The sequence below is a fragment of the Crocodylus siamensis genome, chromosome 10 (assembly GCF_052110815.1).
Source record: "Crocodylus siamensis isolate JL-2025a chromosome 10, ASM5211081v1, whole genome shotgun sequence".
Lineage (NCBI taxonomy): Eukaryota > Metazoa > Chordata > Crocodylia > Crocodylidae > Crocodylus > Crocodylus siamensis.
This window is the reverse complement of record NC_143404.1, coordinates 56,598,438-56,618,859: the sequence shown is the minus strand read 5'-3', so window position 1 is coordinate 56,618,859 and position 20,422 is coordinate 56,598,438. Positions and strand designations below refer to the sequence as shown.

At 47.3% G+C, this 20,422-nt stretch overlaps 1 protein-coding gene across 1 annotated transcript; it reads right to left on the bottom strand.

The window, feature by feature from the left end:
- Positions 1-595: 595 nt before the first annotated feature.
- SDC4 (syndecan 4) lies at positions 596-19,987 on the bottom strand. The gene is made up of 5 exons (XM_090065343.1): positions 19,836-19,987; positions 6,090-6,237; positions 5,157-5,200; positions 4,672-4,861; positions 596-3,349 (listed from the first exon to the last, which is right to left on the bottom strand). Exons 1-5 carry the CDS (start codon positions 19,917-19,919, stop codon positions 3,198-3,200), a joined length of 618 nt encoding a protein of 205 aa, XP_089921469.1. The 5' UTR covers positions 19,920-19,987; the 3' UTR covers positions 596-3,197.
- Between the last annotated feature and the right edge of the window lie 435 nt (positions 19,988-20,422).

The window sequence follows — 20,422 nt, the reverse complement described above, 5'->3', positions numbered from 1 at the left end:
CTTCTACATAACAGCCAGGCCCTTTCATTGCCCTCCTTTGCCAGGAGACCATAGCAGTGCAGAGTGCTGGCACCATCCATCCCACCCAAGCAGGCCAGGGGATGGAGATGCAGTGGCTCTAGGAAGCCATCAGTCCTGGTATAGATGCAGAGTTGCTCCTGCTAAAAGAGGCGTGGTTCTGAGCCTTTAACTACCTGGCCCAACTGCTTCTGCAGACCTGTTCCATCCAGCAGGTTGTTGCAAGGCTGACATCAGCCAGCTTCCTACCCAGCTCTGAGCTGTGTGTGCGTGCGTGCAAGTAGGGTGTTTGTCTAGATTTACCAAGATTAAGGAGCATGGACTCAGTGTCTGCACAGGCACATGAACATGCAGGCCCATCCTTCACTGTCCTGCTCAGCTGCCATTTGTTAGGGAAGTGCTCCAAGTGTAAATAAAGCAGCACTGAATAGGGACTATGAGGTGCAGGCCACAGATCCAGTACAAGGACTAAATGGCTTCTCTGTCTTCATGAGAACCAAAGCATGTTTCACTGGGATGAACCAATTCCACTTTCCCTTGGTTCTGTCTCCACCAAAGAACCATGCCCATAAACCAATTTATAAAGTACCATTTTTATTTCAAATCAGAAATTGGTAACAGTGAAAGATAAACCCAAGAGCAGTTACAAGATAACCTAACATCCAAAGCAGCAGACAGTTACAAATAGGTTACTTCCCAAGAGCTGAATGCCCAGAAATAGTCCAAAAAAAAAATCCTTTACCATTAGTTTCCCAGTACCCATTCCAGAGCCAGACCCTGGGATAGGCTTGTGTTTGAACTTTATAAGCAGCCTCCTAAGAGAGTCTTGTCCTTGAAGGTATCCTTAGGCTACAGGCTCAAACCCTTGCCAGAATTCTCCTGCTCCCCAGTCAGACATGCACACAGGACTGGTAGCGTTTCCCCACCAGGCTAAAATCAGGTGTGCGCCAACTTGAGTCTGTACTGATGGAAAACTAATGCAAGAGGAAGTTCAGGTCAGAAACAGACCAAATAAAAAAAACCCAACCTTTTAGTACAGATTCAAGATTTGAAGAGTCCATGTGGTTTTTAATGTCTGGCCTTACCCAAGACAATATCCTGTGTTATGCTTTGAGTTACCAAAATACATAAGAAGCCCATGTCCTTGGCTCTACCTTTCCATATAGTCAATAAAACCCATGCAATAAGATCATATAGGAAGCAGTGAGCTGTAGACCTAGCCTGAGTAGAAGACAGACCTCCTGGGAAGGATGCTTAAAGAACACACATTCTCTACATGAGAAATTTGAAAGACAGAAGCCATTTACATGGTCTTTTAAGAGCCACATTGCATCCCCATGCTGTCACGTTGGCAGATTATATGTATGGAGGACACTCCACACAAAGCCATCCTCCTCAGGAGATCTGTTCAGAGCCTGCAAAAGCACAGCCAATGAACTAAACAGCAGGTTTTCCAAGAAATGGTTACTTCCTCTATACTAGCAGCTTCCTGCTCATTTCTCTTACTCCTTAAAAGGAAAAGAGACTGACTTCAAAATTGAGGGCAAGTGATCTCAGCTCTACTCATCAACCAAAAGGGTTGTAAGCCAGCATTTTACCTGCTACAGTCTTGTTTCCAACAACTCATAGCAGTTAAACTGATGGCCACTGTTACGGGCATTCATGAAGCACTAAGTAACCCAGGGAGGTCCTGTGACCATTAGCTTGACTCCAGCTGTAACTAGTAAGCAAGAGTAAGATATTACTGCAATTTAGAACAAAAACATTGCACAGAGCAATAGATGCTAGACCAACCCCCGCTCCTTATACACAGTAAGGTTGCAGAAGATCCAGAAAAAAAATCAACTCTAGCCTTTTTACTCTTAAAATCTTACATTTCACTGAAAAAATATAATATATAGCTCTATAGGACTGATTATAATATATTACAGGCTAAAAAAGCTCATTTCCCCCTATAAAACTTTAAATCATGTTAGAGAACCCGATTTTGCATACAGATTTATTCTAGCAGAAGTTATTGCCTTCAGTTCTTAATTAAAGTTCACAGAATAAAGCTTAAATAGTTTTCACAGAGATTCATTATATTAGTGTTTTATATAAAAAAGGAAACAAAAATTACCAGACCAAAAAAAAAAAAACAAAACAAAACAAGAGCAGCCATGAGAAACTATAAATAATCCTATAAAAAAAGTCAAAATCAAAAAAATTATTGATAAAACACATAAATATATCTTTAAAGTCTCCTACAGTAGCTGCTATAGGAACAAAAGAAACCTGTAACATACCATAGCCAATGCTGCTTCAGTTTTGGAATATGGATTGTATAAAAACCCACACACAGTATATGTCTAGAGAAAATGCCCAGCCAAAAAAGGTGGGGGGAGGGGGGGAAAATGAATGGAAGACACAAAAATCTTAAGTAGTTAAGAAAGCAGGGGGGTTATGTAAGCACATTTTCTACAAACATATATAAACATTAGACTATTTTTCCTAGCAATTTTAATTACAAAAAAAAAAAAAAAAAAATCCTACATTAAAAAACTTGGAGGACGAGGGGATTGTCTCAGAGCTATGCAAAAAGACTTTCCTGATTCTTATGGATTAACAGCCCTGCCCAGGGCAAAAAGGAAACTTCCCCCTAGAACCCATATAGTCATTTCTCCATTTATGGCATACAGGAACCCTGAGCCCAGAGGACACAGAAGCCCCCTGATAAGGCAACATTATACTGTAGGGTAAAATTCATAAACAGGCATGTACCAAATGCCTGATGTGAGTAGCCTGCTGCAGGACAAACCCCGTTCCAAAAGGGTTTTCGAAAAATCCTGCTTTTACAAAAGGTGAATAGGAACACTGCATACCAGGTAGACACACATTTTGCTTCCACACACAGCTTGATAATTCATACACCCATCACCCAAAAAAGGGGGGGGAAAAAATGTTTGGCTTTTTTGTACTTTTTTCTTAAGCTTTTCTTAATATGACAGCATTTTTCAAGACTTGCTGCATCTCATTGGGCCCTTGTTAGTCAAGCAGGATGGGAAGGGGCACATAGAAAATTAAAGAAATCTCTGAAATTGCATCCAGAAAATCCATTTGTTCAATGCTTCTCATCTGAAGGCCACATGCTTCAATATAGTCCATTTCTGTCCCCAGATGGGCAGGAGGTGCTGATGAGCTTAAGCATAAAATTCGTTTGTAGGGGCTTTCTTGTAGATTGGCTTCTTGCCCAGGTCATAGCTGCCCTCATCCTTTTTCTTCATGCGATAGACTAAAAGGAGAATTAGGAAGATGGCAAACAGCAGCCCCACTGCCCCACCTGCAATAAGAGCTGTAAAACAGAACAGAGTGAGTCTTTAAATTCTCAGACCTGCCTCACTAGACAAAAAGCCCCACAAAAAACAAAAATCTAGTTCATTAATTGTGTATTTCAGAATTGCCTCCAATGGAGCTGGCGTTTTAGCGGCCCACCAGAAGCATCTTGTTACTACTGCCATTCAGGCCTGGTAGCCTTTATTGTTCAGAGGCAACAAGACATTTTCCATCCCAGACAGAAGGCTGGGCAAGGAGGCACCTTCTAGACCAAGCAATTCCGAAATGCAGAAGACAAGTGTCTTCTCAGATGCTATGAATGGCCCTTCCATCACAATCAGGAATGCTCAGAAGCTGGCTTAATATCAGCATCTCTTGCAGCTAAAGCAAGTTTCTTTAACACCCAATGCCTTCAACCAAGGCAGAGACCAGCTGGTTCAGTTCCGGAGAATGGGATGGGAGAAATCTGATTCAATGGCACAAAAAGCTTTTACTGGTGGTCTTCCCACACTTCCAAATGAGGATCACATGCTCCAGGTAGATCACCACTTCTCTCTGTGCCAAATGCAATTTTTATGTTGACCCCCGCCACTGCAGCCAGGCACTGAGAAGAGCTGTGGGGCACATTGATGAAGACAACCCAAAAAACTTGCATGACCCTGGCCACGTACAGAGGTTTCCAGTCCCCCAGAGCTGCCAAGCCAATGTCTTTCATCCCAACTAAGCCTGCTGCGAGAGTGACAGTTTTGCAGATGTGGTAATGGCAAGGAGTAAGCAGCAGCTTTGTTTTGTTGTAAAAAGAGCCAGTTAGCTTGCTGCTGTGAATCTAGGTACTAAAATCCTTCAGAGAAGGAGTCTGCCCTATGCTGGCAAGGTGCCCATACAGAAGAAGCAAGTCATTGTGTTGTAAAGGGAGAACTGCTGCAGTTCATTTACAAGGCTATCGAGTGACTGAAGCATATTGTGCCACTGATTTATGGCTAAATGATACTCTTAGATAATCACAGGCTGGGCATGAAGGAGAGCTGGAGCAGGCACAGCGCTTCCACAGTTCCCCTTTATGAGACTGGAGGAGAGACCTGAACAATAGCCATCAAGCCTTTACCAAGCCATGTCCCACTCCCCTATCCCTCACGCCACCACACTTTCTAGGCAGGAGTTTCTACAGTGTTCATAGAACTGGAGGACTGGAAGGCATATAACGGTAGCCTTGTGCCCCACTGGCTCTGCACTAGAGTAGTCTTGTTCCCTTCTCCAAAGGGCCAAAACACAACAGCATGGGTGGAGACACTCCCATGTTACAGCATGACGCTAGCTGGGGAGCAGGGGAGGGGCAGTTACCTGCAAGGACTTCTGTTCTTTCAAAGATGCTGCTACTGCCTGTGCTGGCCATGGAGATCTTGTTGGACAGGTTCTCTTCCTGAAGGGGCACAACTCCCCCAGGAACGATCTCATTGTCTTGCATTGGGTTTTTGTTCATGTCCTTTGTCCTTTCCCCATTGTCTTCAGGGATATAGTTATCACTAGAGCTCTGAATAAAGCAGACAAGACACACCCTGTAGTAAGCACCTACTGAAAGGTTATAATACAGGAGAGAAGAGCAGGGGCCAGATACCATTTTGTGGTACCAGGTGAATTCAGTGGCATACATTGGAAATGCTTTCCTCATGTATGTTAGTGGATCGCATCCTCTGCAAGCCAGGTGCTAGCAAGGATGGGAATGGGAACGGGGGGCAGAAGCCTGCAGTGGCAGACAGACCTTATGAAGGGAGACTACTGAACTAGACTTTTAGGGAAGGGAGGAAGAATTTAAAAACAATACCCACCACAAGACTGACTGTGCTGGTTGAAGTCAGGACATCAAAGTAATCTGAAAAGAAAGAGCACAGCATTTAACCTTCTCTTGGTCTCTGTACCACTGCCAAGCAGGATGCCTGGATATTGGGAGACGTAATCAGGGCTGTGCCTTGGTTGCAGCCATCTCTTATCTCAGAACGCTTTTGCCAGTTGGAAGCTCCGATTGCAAAGCCACATGATGCAATCTCATATAACTAACTTGGTCAGGGGAGAAGTCCTCAGCAATGGCAAGTGGCTTTTGCTGCAGGTTAGCAAGAGTTGCTCCAGAAACTAGTACACTGTGGAAGGCTAGGCTGGCTTCCAAAAGAGGGCAGAGCTCCCAAACACCCATCCCTAAAGGATAAATTGCATAGACATCGACCACCAGACCTGCCTGAACATGCAGCAGGCTAATTTCAGAGCTTGTTCTTCTCCTTTTGAGAATGTAGTGTGCACGTGAGAAGGACAACGTGCTAGTTGTTGGAACCTGTTTACACTAGGAGAGTTGAATTGGGTCTCCCATTTTAGAAGGCACACCTAGAAGATTCAAGTTTGGGGTTGTAAGAGGGCAAAAGTTAATGGAGATTAAATTGCAGAGCCCCTTGCTGTTGGGTAAGGAAAGGGGATCCAAAGAATGGCACATTGCTCTCTCACCAATACTAGCACATCACACATTGGAAAGATAATGTGCAGAGGCAAGATAGCACTACTCTAACAACATGGCTTGGTGCCCTTCCATTGTTCCCCTTAGTGCATTCAGGTACCAAAGAGACACCACATGCAAGGCACCTGGCCAAGCTTATTTAGAGCTGAATGATTTGCCAAGCTGGGGTCCACTAGGGCCAAAGAACAAATGCATAGAAGACCAAAGCATGAAGAGATATTAGTCAGTGAAAGTTATCCACACTCCTTTGCCTACACACCTTCATCACCAGACCCTGATAAATCATAGTCATCATCATCAATGGTGCTTTCAGAACTGCTGCGACCAACATCTTCATCATCTGGCAACGCACCTGAGGAGTAATCTTCTTCTAGCAGCTGTGGATCCATGGTCATGGTTTCCCTTACCTGAAAAGAAAGAGGCAGCGTTCAAGTCCTTTGGCAGAGGCCAGAAAGTTGCATTAAAAAAAAGTCAGTTCTCAGACCAAGAGCAGCACCTGTTGCCAAGTCAGCTGAGCCAACACAGCGTAACAATTTTTGGATGGTGAAAGAGGACAGTCTTTCCTGGCTTTAAGTGATCTAAAATCCCCGCGTCTCTAAGGAGGAAGAGCACCAGCCTGAGTGGGGATTTCCGGAAGGGCTTCAGCAAGTTCATGGAGTGACAGGTTTTGCAATAACATCTCAAGCAGAAGTCAGTGGCGGGACACTTTAGCAAGTGAGTGAGTGAGTGAGTGAGTGTGTGTGTGTGGGGAGGGGGAGGAAAAAAGAGGAGGAGGAGGAGAAGCAGCAAATACACGTATACAGGGGAGTTGCTGTAGCTTATAGTACATTGGAGAACCTTTCCCAGCCCTATGGCAGATACTGAATCAGGTGCCCCTGCCCCACAACTAAACTGAAACCTCCAGAATCCAGGTGGTTTATCATCATTCACTTCACTTAAGTTCAGATACTTTATCATACAAGGGCTAAGACGTAGACATATAAAACTCTGCTTTTCAAATCTGGAGACTCTGTCAGACATAGGCAGGATCAAAGCGCTGGATATAGAACAGCAGCTGGTTTGTGTGAAGGGTCCCCTCCAGAATGCATCAGATTATCAAAGCAAACAGCTCAAGAGGTAGCTACTGAAAGAGACCTAGAGTCCTCAGGGGTCTGGCCTGCCAGACCAGGGACTGGTCCATTAACACTGCAGCAGCACAGACTGCTGCTCTCTGTAGTCAGTAGGGGTTGGCTCTCGTAATGCCTGCAGACTAACTAATCTCAAGCCCTGCAATAACTCTTTTCCATTCAGGCCTTTAAAGAACCAGCAACCTAAACCTTCTGCAGTCCGAAGGTATGCAACAACCAACTCCTCTGATGCAGTCCTCTGCAGTTCTGATGACCCGGAGGGGCTGGGCCAGGCTATGATTCCCTGGCTCTGGGATCAGGGCACGTCTGCACATCCAAGCACAAAGAACACAGCCCTGGCTGTGGCACTCCAGCTGCTCACAGTTAGCAAGTCATTTGCTCCTCAGGGGATTTAACTTTTTCCCTGGGGCTGGTAGCACTATGCAACCACAAGCCATCTCACTAGCCTCTGCTGTATCGGCTGGTGCAGATATTCCATTCTCCAAAAGGGCCCCATCGTCACATTAGGTACCTGAAGCTCATGCTAAGCTGGTGTGGCATCACCATGAGGCTCTACAGTCTAGAAGCAAGAAGTTTCTCCTAGTAGTTGCAGCACACTCTGGGGCGTTTTCAGGCAGGCAGCTTTAGCTCCCTTGAGAATCACGAGGAACTGGGAAACATGCAACTGAGCAGCCTGAAGAGCCAACAGTGCACTCTCGTGCTGATAGAGCATCTCCAGCTGTGCCCTCAAAAGACAACTAGGAAGAGATACAGCTTGTACCATCCCCTACTGTGGAAAATGATTAATTCCAGTTCACCACAAGGCCAGTACTTGGCAGCCCCAACACAAGAGGATGGGGCACCTTTCATCATCCCCTGGAACAAAGCATTCAGATCATGCAGTGCATCGAGGAGGTCATCACTACACAGCAGATATCAGCAGGTGGCACATACGCGACTCAGCACTGCTACTCACTGCTGAATCACAGGATTGTCTGTCCAGCTAACAAGGGAGGAGGAAGGCAGAGACCTGGCTAAGTGAGTGAGTGACTGCAGCAACTGGGTGGCAGGCTTTATCGGGTCAGATTAGGGGCGAGTAAAACCACAGCCTGTCTCTCGCGATTGGCAGGTACTCTGGACTATGCCAGGGTCCATTATCAGAAGAGTCCATCTATTAGAACAGTGTTTACCGAAACAGCGAGTGAGAAATTCAAGGAAGTGCCTGACTCACAAAGCATATGCAAGTGTCTCACTTGAGAGAATGAGTGAAAAGTGACTAGCTCCCCAACCCTTCAGAGAAATGTCTTGGTAAACCCAAAAAGCTGTTATGTGCGGAAGAGAGACTGGGGGAGGCACTGCGCATCTCCCTCGACACTCGCACAAACAACTCGTTCCATGTTTCTATCCAAGTCTATCCAGCAGTAAAGGACCCAGCTCTTCCAGGGAGCCAGAGGCAAGCCATACCTTGCAGAGCAGCACCCAGGGAAGTTTGAGGGTGGGTCTGGAACAGCGACACTTGTCACTGGCAGGGCACAGAATCCGTGGGCAGTGCAGGCACCAGGGAGGCACAGCACCATGCAAAGAGCTGCCTGTTTACAGCAGCATTCAAGAGATGCTGCACTCCTGAATCCAAGGGCCAGGCTCAGGCATGCAGGGACCTCCCTGCCCTCCCCCAGGGGCATGCAACCAACAGGCTGCATCTCTAACCCCTTTTCAACAGGACTTGGCTACTGCCAAGGCCTCTGTGACCACATTCAACTTAACACCTTCAGCAGTCACCAGCTGGAGCACAGCATCTGAACTCCTGCAGCCCATGCTGCCACTTGTTATTACAGTGCTGGAGCAGAGCCAGGGCCAAATCCAGCGACTCATGATGGCAGAATCGGATGAAGCGGTTGCATGGCCCCACCTCACTCAGGCACCCAAGGCCAAGCCCTGCTATTAATACACTCCAGCTCCTAGAAGCTTTGGACTGCAGAAACCCAGTTCCACCCTTAAGCAGATTTCACCCACAGTAAATGCCAAGGGAGATTAGCAACCCTGGAAGGGAGGGAGGGGAATGGAAGAGCAGGAGCTTTTCCTGCCTAGCAGTCACTAAGAGGTTTACTTCTTAGCTACCAGCTTGCCTATGTGCAGGAGCGCATGCACTCTGTGCCATTTGCGCCAAGTGCTGCATCCGGAGAGTCTGCCCAAGGGACAGCCAGTGCCCAGCCCCTGCGATGATCAGTGCTCCAGAGGTGCCAAGATACACAGGAGGCAGCTCTGACTGCACAGCTGTTATTGCAGAAGCAGGACACTAATGCCCACGGAGCCAACAGGGCTGCAGGCCTTTGTCCCCCCAGCGGAGGGGTTGGATTTCACAGTGCCCTTGGCTCTATTTCACATTCCCGCAGCTGACTCACCCACTAGTGCTCTGTTTAGTTTGCACAGAGCAGCAAGCCAGGTTCTTGTCTGACATGTGACTTTCCACAGCCAGAGTCTCATTCTGGGAAGCGAGTGAGAGGGCTCTCAACCAAGAGAGTGCTTGCCTCCTCCACATCACCCCAGCCAACACACCCTTTTGCAGAAGTGACCAAGTAACATTCCCTAGGGTAGAAGCACAATTTTCCAGACACAAGCTGCATGCAATCAGCTTTCACAGCAGCCATTGTCTGAGCAGACACACCAATGTTTGAATTCGCCCAATGTTTCTTTGAAGGCTGGCAGAAAGCAAAGCTGGGGCGGGTGGTGGGGGGTTCACACCCATGGTCTCGGGCATCCGAGCTGTGCATGGTTTGTCTGGCTGGCTGAAAACCTTTCAATGGAGGCCTCTATAGCTCACTTCTCCCTTTCAGCCTCCCACCACTGTGTACACACACCAAGGAGTAAACAGTGCTGAAAGGTGAAAGTCAATGCTTCACAGACAAAAGAACATGGAGCTTTGCCAGGTGGGAAAGCTAGTAACGCCAGGTTAACTGTTTATATACCCTGCAAAGCCAGGAATTGATCTTGGCCATAAGTTTACTAGTCGTAATTGTTCAGGTCGTGGCGCTTTCAGCACTTAACACTAGAAGGTTGAGACTTGACTGTCTCATGCCCTCCCCTCCCCTGCCGCTAACCCCCAAATTTGGTGGAACTACAGCTCTTCCGTGAGCCAATAAAGAAAAATCCTGCAGGAATTAGGAGGTATTAGGAGTCCCCCAGGTTCATTATGGAGATTTACAAGTCATCATTCAGACTAAGCAGACCAAAGGGCCCTCTACACCTTTCTAAACTGTGCCACACTAGAATAGTTAAGAACTAGCCTGCCTGTGAGAAATTTCTTCTTAATCTTTACAGGCCTTCAGCAGCACACGTAGTTGCTTGTTCCTAAATCCACTAGTGTTACAAGCTCTGGCTAACAGAGGCATCACAACATAGCTAACTTAACTTTGTCTTCTGCCAAGTGCCGATTCTTGGCTTTGTTACAGAGCCTAGCCAGGGACATTTGGAAAGGAGTGTGTGCATCATTTAATCTCAGAGGACATCAGGACATGTCTCCACCCTCCTCCTCCCAGATGCACATTTATAGTGTCACATGCTGCAGATGCTGGCTAAATCACCAAGTCACATGCCAGGAGGAGTCGCATTATAATGCACAACTAGACCTCAGGTTGAAGGCTGGAGAGGATTTATGCATTGAGAGCTCTAGGCAATGCTTCAAGAACCTGCATTCACAGAATGGCTACATAAAAAGCCATCATAACTGGCATCAGCTGCCCCACTCCCTTTTATTTTTTGTTGGAGCAGCCAAGATGCCAACTACTACGAAGAATAAACTCTGCCAACACAATGTGTTTTTTAGCCGGGGGGCAGGAGGGGCCACACATGCACTCTCCTTCCACTAATGCCAACTGGAGATTCAAAATCAGCAGGGACATCATGCTAGCTCAAGCATGGAGTTCAATTAAAGACTGCATTTCAACCCCCAGGCCAGAGAGTCAGGCAGCCTGGGGCTCTAATACCAGAAGATCCCAGAGACCAAGCTATTGCTTAAATTTTTTGGTCACAGCTTGAATGAATCCCCTTGCAGGACATGGCTGCAGTTCCAGTAAACCAGGCTGAAGTTTAACAAGCCAAGCATAAAAAAAGCCACTGGCAATCTGTTCCAAGGGAAACACTATGTTCAGCTGTCATTGGTCATCTGCCTCCTCCTCCTAGAGAGAAAGAGACATTGGTTCTAGAGATAAGCGAGGCCAGGGCACAAGGAGGAATTTCTAGTCCTTTGTTCCAATTTGCTTGCATGGCCTCAGACACGATCCTTTAAAATTCACAAGTACTCAGGATCTTCCAGAGATCCAGGATAAGATTACAGGGATTCAGCAGGACATGATAATCAGCTCCCCTAAAGCCCCTCGTTTTGGAGATTTATTGGAAAGCAAGTACCTTTGAAGCAACAGCAACATCTAGCAACATGGGCAGAACCAAATCACTCAGCTAAACAAGACTGGACTCTGGCTTTGAGAAAGCTCTCTTAACCTCTTGCCACATTGCTGCATAAGGCGGTCTTCCCAGATAACTAGAATCATAAAACACGGACATCTGGTGTCCACGGAAGCACCCGGAGTGAGGGAAGAGGGTGCCTTCCCACCCTCACAAAAAGCTCCTCTTAAATACTTGCCCAAACTCATTAATGGGGGGGTGGAAGAAACTTCTTTTCCAGAAGGAAGAAAAAGGCACCTGGCTTGAAACAGATTGTGCCTCATTCCACCAGCATAACTGCATTACAGGAAAGCCACTTGAACTGACTTTTTGCCATCTGCTCAATATGCAGAAGGCAGACCGTTTCCTTTTCTCGAAAGATCTGTCCCACATTATCCACAGGATAGCAGCTCTCTCGGCACAAGCAGGGAGACGATCGTGGTTTCCTGCCCTTGCCTGCATTTTAGATAGCTTAAGGTGGGGTGGACTGTCCAGCCCAAGTACTTGCTAGAGCAAGAAGAGCTACTGTATTGGAGCAAATGTACAATACTGTTGTTTAACTAATAAAAAGCCAGAAGCACCAATATTAGCAGAGCCCACTGAGCAAGGATTATTTGCTTCCCCCTCCTCAAATCACATAACTGCTTGGGTGAGGTGCCAGACTGCCAAGATAAACCCAACACTTCTCAAGTTACTTGGTCCTGGAGCCTGTGCAGAGGAAGCCGAGAGCCCACTTCTGCAAGCAGTTCCTGTTGAAGTGCCTAGGTAGGAGGAGGAAAAGCCAGGTCCTAGAAAGGAGCCACTCTGCACTTTCCAATTGTCCAAGACAAGTCTCACCTTCTGCACCCCCACGTTCTCTTTTTTTCCAGCACATTTTAGGTCATAGGTGGTTTACAGAGGAAATCAGATTCTATTAGGGCAGAGAGAAGGAGAAGTCCTTCCTTTTGTACATTCCTGGCATAAACCATGAAGCTCTTAGCTATAAATTCCCCCCCAGAAGTGAAGTCATAATCCCCATGGTATATAACCATTGCTATAGACAGCGAGCAAAATGGCCTTGCTGTAGGCAGAACTTAAGGAGGAGTTGCTGGCCAAGCCTGAGTTACAGCACCCAGCTTGACACAGGGGAGGGGAAAAAGGAGAAAGGTCATGCTTTCAGTCCATCAGCATTTTAACAGCCTACACTTTATACTCAGTGCCCTTCTGTGTCTTTAAGGCACTGCAGTAAAGGCAAAGAGGAGGAGAAAAACAGTTGTCTTTAAACACAAACTCTGATAATTAACAAACCACAAAGCTATAAAAAGGTTGTATAACTCTCATTCCAGACCAGCACATGCAGGGATCTGTTTACAACAAGACTGGCTATATCAAGTCCTTGACTGCCCCCGATCTGCAGGAAACTAGAAGGCCTTGTGTAGCATTAGGGAGAAGAGAAAGGGTCCCCCAAATTGGAGTGGATTATACTCTGGCCAGGGGGACCCCAGGTGACCTCACACTGATCACTCAGACAGCATACCCTGAAGTGAGAGAAGATCCCAGCTGTGCATAGGCACATCATGAAAGGGAATACCTAGCACTTCATCTCTGCCACATTATTTTTCATCAGACCCACTACAACTTTAGAAAACTAGTTGGTCCTTACTGAAGACTCTCCTGAGCAAGTTGAGGGGCTCCATGGTGCTTTCACTTCCTTGGTGACGGGACATGGGTGTCCAAGAGGAAGCCAATATTTTATCAGTGGTTTCTTTATGCAAACCCTGCCTGCCCTTTGAAACCAGGGTACTTTATCCCCCTTACAGAGTTCAGGCTGCTCTACTCTCCACAAGGAGTGAGAGACTGCAATTCTTCTAAAGACACAACTCAGTCCCATGGGTTATTCTCCCAGGCTGCAAACATTTCAGAGCCGGACTCCTTGCACTTTAATACTACATCATACCAGAGCGTTATCAATAATTAGGACATCAGACTTCAAAAGAGAATTAGGCACAGCAGAAGTTCAGTGCCTTTGCAAGCTAGTTCAACACCACTAATCTAGGCATGTTTGCACAGCTGAGATCCAATATAGCACCTAGCAAATATTTCCATTCCCCACAATCCATTTTAATCAAATCAAGCACCTAGAGATTTAGGCTTAGCCCACACTTGAGTTTTGCCAGCACAGCTGTGCTAGTTAGCAGTGGAAGTTCTTTTGCAGCTGTAGCTATACCAGTAAGAGCTATAGTGGAGAGACGGGTATCAGGGTAAGACCACAACTGCTGGAAGTTTGGTTGGTAAGGCACCTACACAGGTATAACTGCCTCTCTACAAGCAGGGCTTTTCCAACTTAGCTGCATTACATAAGCCATCACTTCAACATTTCTGGTTTAAGACCACTCCAGCAGAGACTTCCTTGGCCAGAAAGCCAAACACACACCAGATTGAGCTATTCCAGGTGTGTTACCTTTAACAGACAAGTTATGCAACTACAGTAGCTCAAGAGATGTTTTCAGTGCCCCAAGTTCTAGAGCTCAGTTTCACCACCTCTTAGTACAAAGAGATATTTCAGCTCTAGGCCCCTTCCTGAACAGAACAGGGGGCCTTTTCGAATGCAGGACAGCAATTCAAGGGATTGGAGCAATTGGTCTGTTCACACCTTCTATGGGCCTCAGAGCACCAGAGCTTCTGCAAGGTAACAAGGCAATTGGTAGATAAAAGTTTGCCATTTTAGACTGAAGATTACTCCAGCTGAACCCTTCATCTTGAGGCTTTTCACTGAGAAGAGGCAGGCATATGTGGTAGCAGGCTAGACACATGCACACTGACTACCTACCCCACTGTAAAATCAGTCACCCTAGTCTCACCACAAGGTAAAGTAAGCCAAGTCACCACACAGGGTGGGGCAGAGGGTGGATAGTATTGACTTCACCTTGTTTAGCTCACAGCTCTTTGTCTCCAGGATTTTACAAGGAGTAACAGACTTAAATTATCCCACCGTTTGGCAGTCAAACCCAAAGTGATGATGGCCCGAAAGAGGCGAAAAAGCCAGAGTGGAAAAGCCTGATCTGCACAACAAAGAGCAACTCACAAAGACACTCTCATGGACCCAGAGGGACAGATTTCCATCTTCAGCTTCCTCTGTGCAAAAATGAAATTTATTTCCTACCTATGGGGACTTTTTACCATCTTAAAATTTTCCCTGAGCCTCATAAAGGGTATGTGAGCCCAAAAGCTTGCAGAAAGATTTTTTTTGCAACTTAGTTAGTCTAATAAAAGGTATCATCTCTGAACCAAGACTCGTAGAGTTCTGCATTTCTCAGAGTGGAAAATATACATTAATTTTCTACCTTACAATGACTGTTGTACACTAGTGCTATGGATTGGAGCCAAGCTCATCTCATTCCCAAAAATAAGTAGTTTCAGGCATAATTTAGTTTCTTTGCTTTCTTTAAAGTGTTGAGTATTGTTATAATTTGTATAGCTACAGCACATTCCATGCATTTTAAGTACCTGCATCCTAGAACCTAACCAAAACGGACAAAACTAAATACACCAGGGTATTTCCAGGAAAAAAATAACTTGAAACTTGGCATGCTCTCAAAAAAGATGCAAGTATTTCCTGTGTATTTCCCCCTCCCACACTGACATTAGCTTCTAGGTTTGAGGTTAAACTATTTAGTCCAGAACTAGCAGAATGAGTTTTGAAGAGGAATTTAATGGTTTAAACCTACTCACCCATTTTAAACTAGCCAGTCATTTTTCTCCCCTGTAACAGTTACTTGATTATATTCAATACAGCAGCTATTGAGTTACTGGAGCAACTTGTCTATATTAGCCAGTTTTCCTACCATTTAGCTGTACTGTTCAGTGGTGGCAATTACGAGGTTCCAGCAGCCAACAGTGTTTTAGTGATAAAAATATCTAGACCTAGCCCACACCAGATTAGGAAATTAAGATTAAACTAGTGATGCTCTGCGTCATCATATACAGGCTGCCACATCCGAAGAATGGAAGATATTCCCCCTAACCCCCCCGATGCTACAATTCTGGAGGAGTTTGGCTCTCTCGGAAATTGCTTCTTTTCCGAAAGAGTCAAACCCCTCCAGAACCGCGGCATCAGGGAAAGTCTGACTCATGGCTGGTCAGTCAGCAGTACAGTATTACTCAAGAACTGACAAATCCTAGGAAGGCACCAAAAAAGACAAAAAAACCCCACTAAGCGTAAATTTCCAAAGCTGCGGGCAGAGTACGCTCAATGTGTCACCACTAGTAACAATTCTTGAAGGAGAACTAAACAGAAGTCACTGTTTATTCCAGGAGCAACTCATCTGTAAGAGGAAAGAGCAGGGTCAAATACTGGGTGAAAGAAAAAAAAAACCAAAACACTTTTACTGGAAGTGGGGGTCTAAAGTAATCCAATAAGGAATCAGCACCATTCAAGTAAGATCCTCTATAGCCCAGCAACCCAGTAACTTGCTACATCTCAGCGTAGAAGTATTTAACAGGCTACTCCCGTCCCAGTCAGTAGCACAGAAATCTCACCTCATCACAACAGCTCCGTTCTACCGCAAATCATTTCAGGCCTTAATCTATTAAGAGCCTGCATTCCTCCAGGTCTCAAAACAGGGACGAGCTCCATCCTGGCTGTGCACTAACAGCATTACTGGGGCTTACTTACACATTTTGTGTTTGTCTTCAACTCCTAGTTCAAAACACCCTCTGTCCCCGCCATAGTTAAAGTGGCCCAGTCTCTTATTGGGGATGCTGCTGCACCACACTATAAACATGGAAGACTAAGAAACTAGTCAGATTCCAGCGATAGAAGGGGAGGATTCCTAATCAACACAACTCAAGCAACACACAACCCCACGGTTCAGGCCAACCACTAGGAGCAAGTTAAAGCAAACAGTCAGAAATTAAGAGGCATTATGGAAAGAGGTTTTCAGCTGTGGTGTACACCCCAAATCCCCCAGCCACTTGCAACATAGCACTTCATTCTAGTCATAGGCAGCTTCCGGCAATGCAAAAATTCCCTTGTTCTATGAACACTAGACGCTCAGCTCTGCACTACTCTCCAGAGGAAGCTTCTTCCTTGACTACCATATTTAGTGAGCACAGCCTCCATCAGATGCCCACTACAGCCACAAAGATCCTCATCTCAGGAGAAGCAAAAAAACCAAATTGAGAATCAGACCAAGTAAGGCTTTACAGTCAGCCAAGTGGTTTCAAGCAGCCAACGCATTCAGCCGCAATAGGGATTTTTAGTGAGGCGGGGACAGGCTGTGGGAATTCTGCTGAAGCTTGCACTGTGCCAGCAGCCAGACTCTCCTCCCTATTGTCGGGGGGGCGAGGGGAGGGGGGGATGTCAAGTTAGCAGCACTCTGCCTTGCAGTTGGCAAACAAGACAGCAGCAGATCAAAACTAAAGCCGTTCAAAACACCAGGCAGGATCATCCAAAGACGAAACCATGTTACTGTTTGGAGTAAATCCAATTTATGCCTGTCTGAGGGCCTTCAGTTGCCACATGGCCCAGCAAAAACACAAAAGGTATCCTAGCCATGAACACCATTTCCAGAGCTCTTGGACTGAAGGTGGATCTCAGAAGTCAAGCAGTTTAATTGTCTTTGCCAAAGCTACTACAGGTTACCCAGACGTCACCCAAGGGTTTGTACACCAGAAAATAGCAGGAAGGGGTAAAGCAGGAGGACAACCTACATGTGAGAGTCAGTTTGGAACCTCTCTCTCAACATCAAGAGCCTCTGAAAAGGGAGATCAGCCCTGAGCTTCCTCCACCTATGCAGAACCCAAGAGCTCCAGATCACAGAACAGGGAGGCTCAGAAAATTGCTAATCTAGTAATCCATAATCAATCATGTAAGCTTTGTTCCCAAATTTCTGAGAGATTATTTAGCAAGTCACTCAGTAACCAGCAACAGTCAGCAGCTCAACCAGGTCAACATTTGCATCCCAGGGCATTTTGTTTTCTAAGCTTCAATGATAAGTCCTGGAGAAGAATTGTGGACAGGGGAGGGGGATCCTTGTCCCTAGTGTTCAAGCTCCAAAGGGACTACACTGAACTACTAAATGCATTGAAGCAGTTAACAGAGCATTTTCTCCCATGTTGTCTGGGTGCTTTTTAAGTGGCAGCCAGCAATGGTTTTGCAGAGAAAGCTCCAGGAAGCATCTACCTGTTAGAGCTCTATAACCCACATTTGTCTTTGCAATGCAGCTCACTGCTCTACTCTGGAAAGGTACTGCTCATCCAGGAAATAGGCTGGCCCACAAGTGAAGCAGATAGAAAGAGACAGACTTATTGCATGCAGATAAGAAAACCTTGATTTGATTGGGAGGGACAGAGGAGAAACCAGGCAAAAAGCAGAAAGAACAGGCCTTGGGGATCAACAGTAGGACAAGCCAAACCGGTTTTAACGTTAATAATGCTGCACTACCTTCCAAACAGTGCCATCATCAAGACACTGACTTGGCCAATCACAGGCCCCACAAATTCTGGGAAGTGTTAACGCTCTTTTAAAGCAGTACTAACAAAGCAGCCAGGTGGTGCCGGAGAAGAAAAACAAAAAACAAAAAAAAACAAAAAAGAGCCTGGCTGCTTCACTAGGCCTCTCCTCTGCTTGCTCACCCTTCCCCTTCAGGCGCAGCTCCATTAACCAAAAGGCATCTAGGTGTCCCAAGTGCAATTGTGCAGCTAATACAACTCAGATGCCCTTCCAGGCCCTGAAGGACAAACAGCACAGCACCTCGGAGATGTTAGTACCATTTTCTATGGATCCGGTGTTCCAAACCGGAGGACTGCTCCCACATCCAGAAGTTATTACACCATGTTATTAAGGGGGCAGGCCAGCCGCTTGGGCAGAGATTACAGAATTAGTATTGTCAGAGATCAATCAGTTTTCCCAGCCCTAATATGTGCAAGGCTGCCTCAGTGAAAGAAACCCTGCACAAATGGAAAGCCACATGGAGAAAAAGTAAAATAAAAATTAACCTCCCCCCCCCCCAAAAAAAAACAAAACCAAACAAAACCAAAAACAAAACAAAACAAAACGGATCCTGCTCCAAAGTCTCTCTGGCTCATATTGTACAGGCTCTGTGGGAATATTTAGGCATAGATTCAGAAACCTAGAGGCCCTGCCCTTACATGAACACAGGAAATAAAACCCACGATCTCCTGGTCAGCACCAACACCGTGGCTGTACCCTTCCCAGGTCTCCTTGCACATGCTGTACAATCCTGCTGTGCCAACACCACCAAAGGGAAGCAGCACCCACATGTTCAGGTGACCTGTAACTATCACACCACCCCTCTGCTCTGCTCTTCCTACCACACACCAACCCAACCACTCACACCCATCTGCCCTCATATTACAGGTTTATTCCCACTTCAGACAATATCATGTCTCAAAAGTTTTCACCACCTCGCTGTAAGGAGTTTCAGCTACAACCACACAAAAACATTTCATCTCTGCAAGGATCTGAAAACCATAGTTCTTTCTGCCCCCCAGACCCATGGAGCTGCAGGGTTGATTTTATACCAAACATGGTCACAAAGCATGCCAGAGTCCTAGTGTCCCAGGCTGTTTTTGTCTTCATCTGGGCCAGCACTAGCCTGGATGGCTTTAACTGCGGGGAAAGCCCAATAGCAATGCCAAGGATTTGTGTAGCCTAGGACTCTGTTCAAGCCGGCTGGTCAGAACAGAAGGCCGCTGCCAACTGTTGAAGCAATAGAAATGTCAGCTACTGCGGCGAGGGTTTACTTGCCAAGCCACCAGCATGTTGGATCAGACAACAAGGGTGGAGCCAGACTGATCAACACACAGATCACTGCTGGGGTCAAAAATCCAGGGTGACACAAGGAGGGGGGTGACTTCTCCAATCCTAACAAGCCCCCTTGCCCGCCAGAGGGGTCAGACCTAAAGGCCCCAGAGCAGAGGACACCTTACAAAAGCATCCAGAGGTAAGCTCGGAGCCCCAGCAGACGCCAAGGCCAGGGCTGGTAAGAGCCGAGCCTGCAAGGAAGGCACTCCCCCATCAGGAGGCCAGTGCCCAGGCGAGAGCCGATGGGAAGTTTCCGAGCTCCGGGAAAGAGGAAACAGGGGCAGCAGGGGGGACACGCTGCCTCAGGCAGGCAAGGGCTGGGGGGAGAGGAAGCAGGCGTGGAAAGAGGCCAAGCAACCTGTTGCAGCGCGAGGCAAGCGGAGCGGGAGCTGGGGGGCAGGCGGGGGATTGCGGAGCGGAGCCAAGGAAGAAAGGGGCAGCGGAGCAGGGGCGAGCGAGGCCACGAGCCAGGCGCCCCCAGCCCGCGCTCCTCCTCGGCCCCTGCCCGGCGGGGAGACAGGCTCGGGGAGCTTCAGGCACCTCCCGACGCCTTCAAGGCCGGGGCCGGGGCCGGGGCCGAGCCATGGGGCAGCAGCGGAGGGGCCGGCGGGCGAGGAGCCGACAGCCCCAGCGGCCCGGCCCGGGCACTCACCGACTCGGCGGAGACGGAGACGGCGGCGGCCGCCAGGAGCAGCAGCATCGCGGCGCAGAGCGCACGGGCCGCGGAGCGAGACATGGTGCCAGCGCGGAGTGAGCGGCCCCCGCGGCCCGGCCGCTTATAGCGCCCCAGGCCGGCCCGCCCCGGAGGGGGAGGAGCGCCGCGGGCGGGGCGGGGGTTTCCCGGGGAGCGGGCGGGCGCTCGGAGCCCGACCCGCCTCGCACCTGCAAGGGTCTCTCAGCGCTTTAATTCAGCCAAAACTGGGGAGGCCACAGATGCTCCTGGGGAAGTTCACAGCATCAGGCGATCCCGACTGAAAACTAATTTCTAAGGTATCTCTTGGCCCTGGACAGCTAGGATGGGGCATTTTAAGCCCTGTGTTTAGATACTATAGTGACCGTGTACAATACCTCTGATAAGTATGGAAATAATCCTGGACGTCCCAAGGCAATGGTTATTTTACTGTTTTCCCGGAAGCCACACGCTGCGGCATTTTACATTAGTATCTGTTCTTGATTACTGCGGTAGAATAACAGGCGTAAGGGGCCTTTTCAGCCTTAACGCCCATTACTATATTTTTC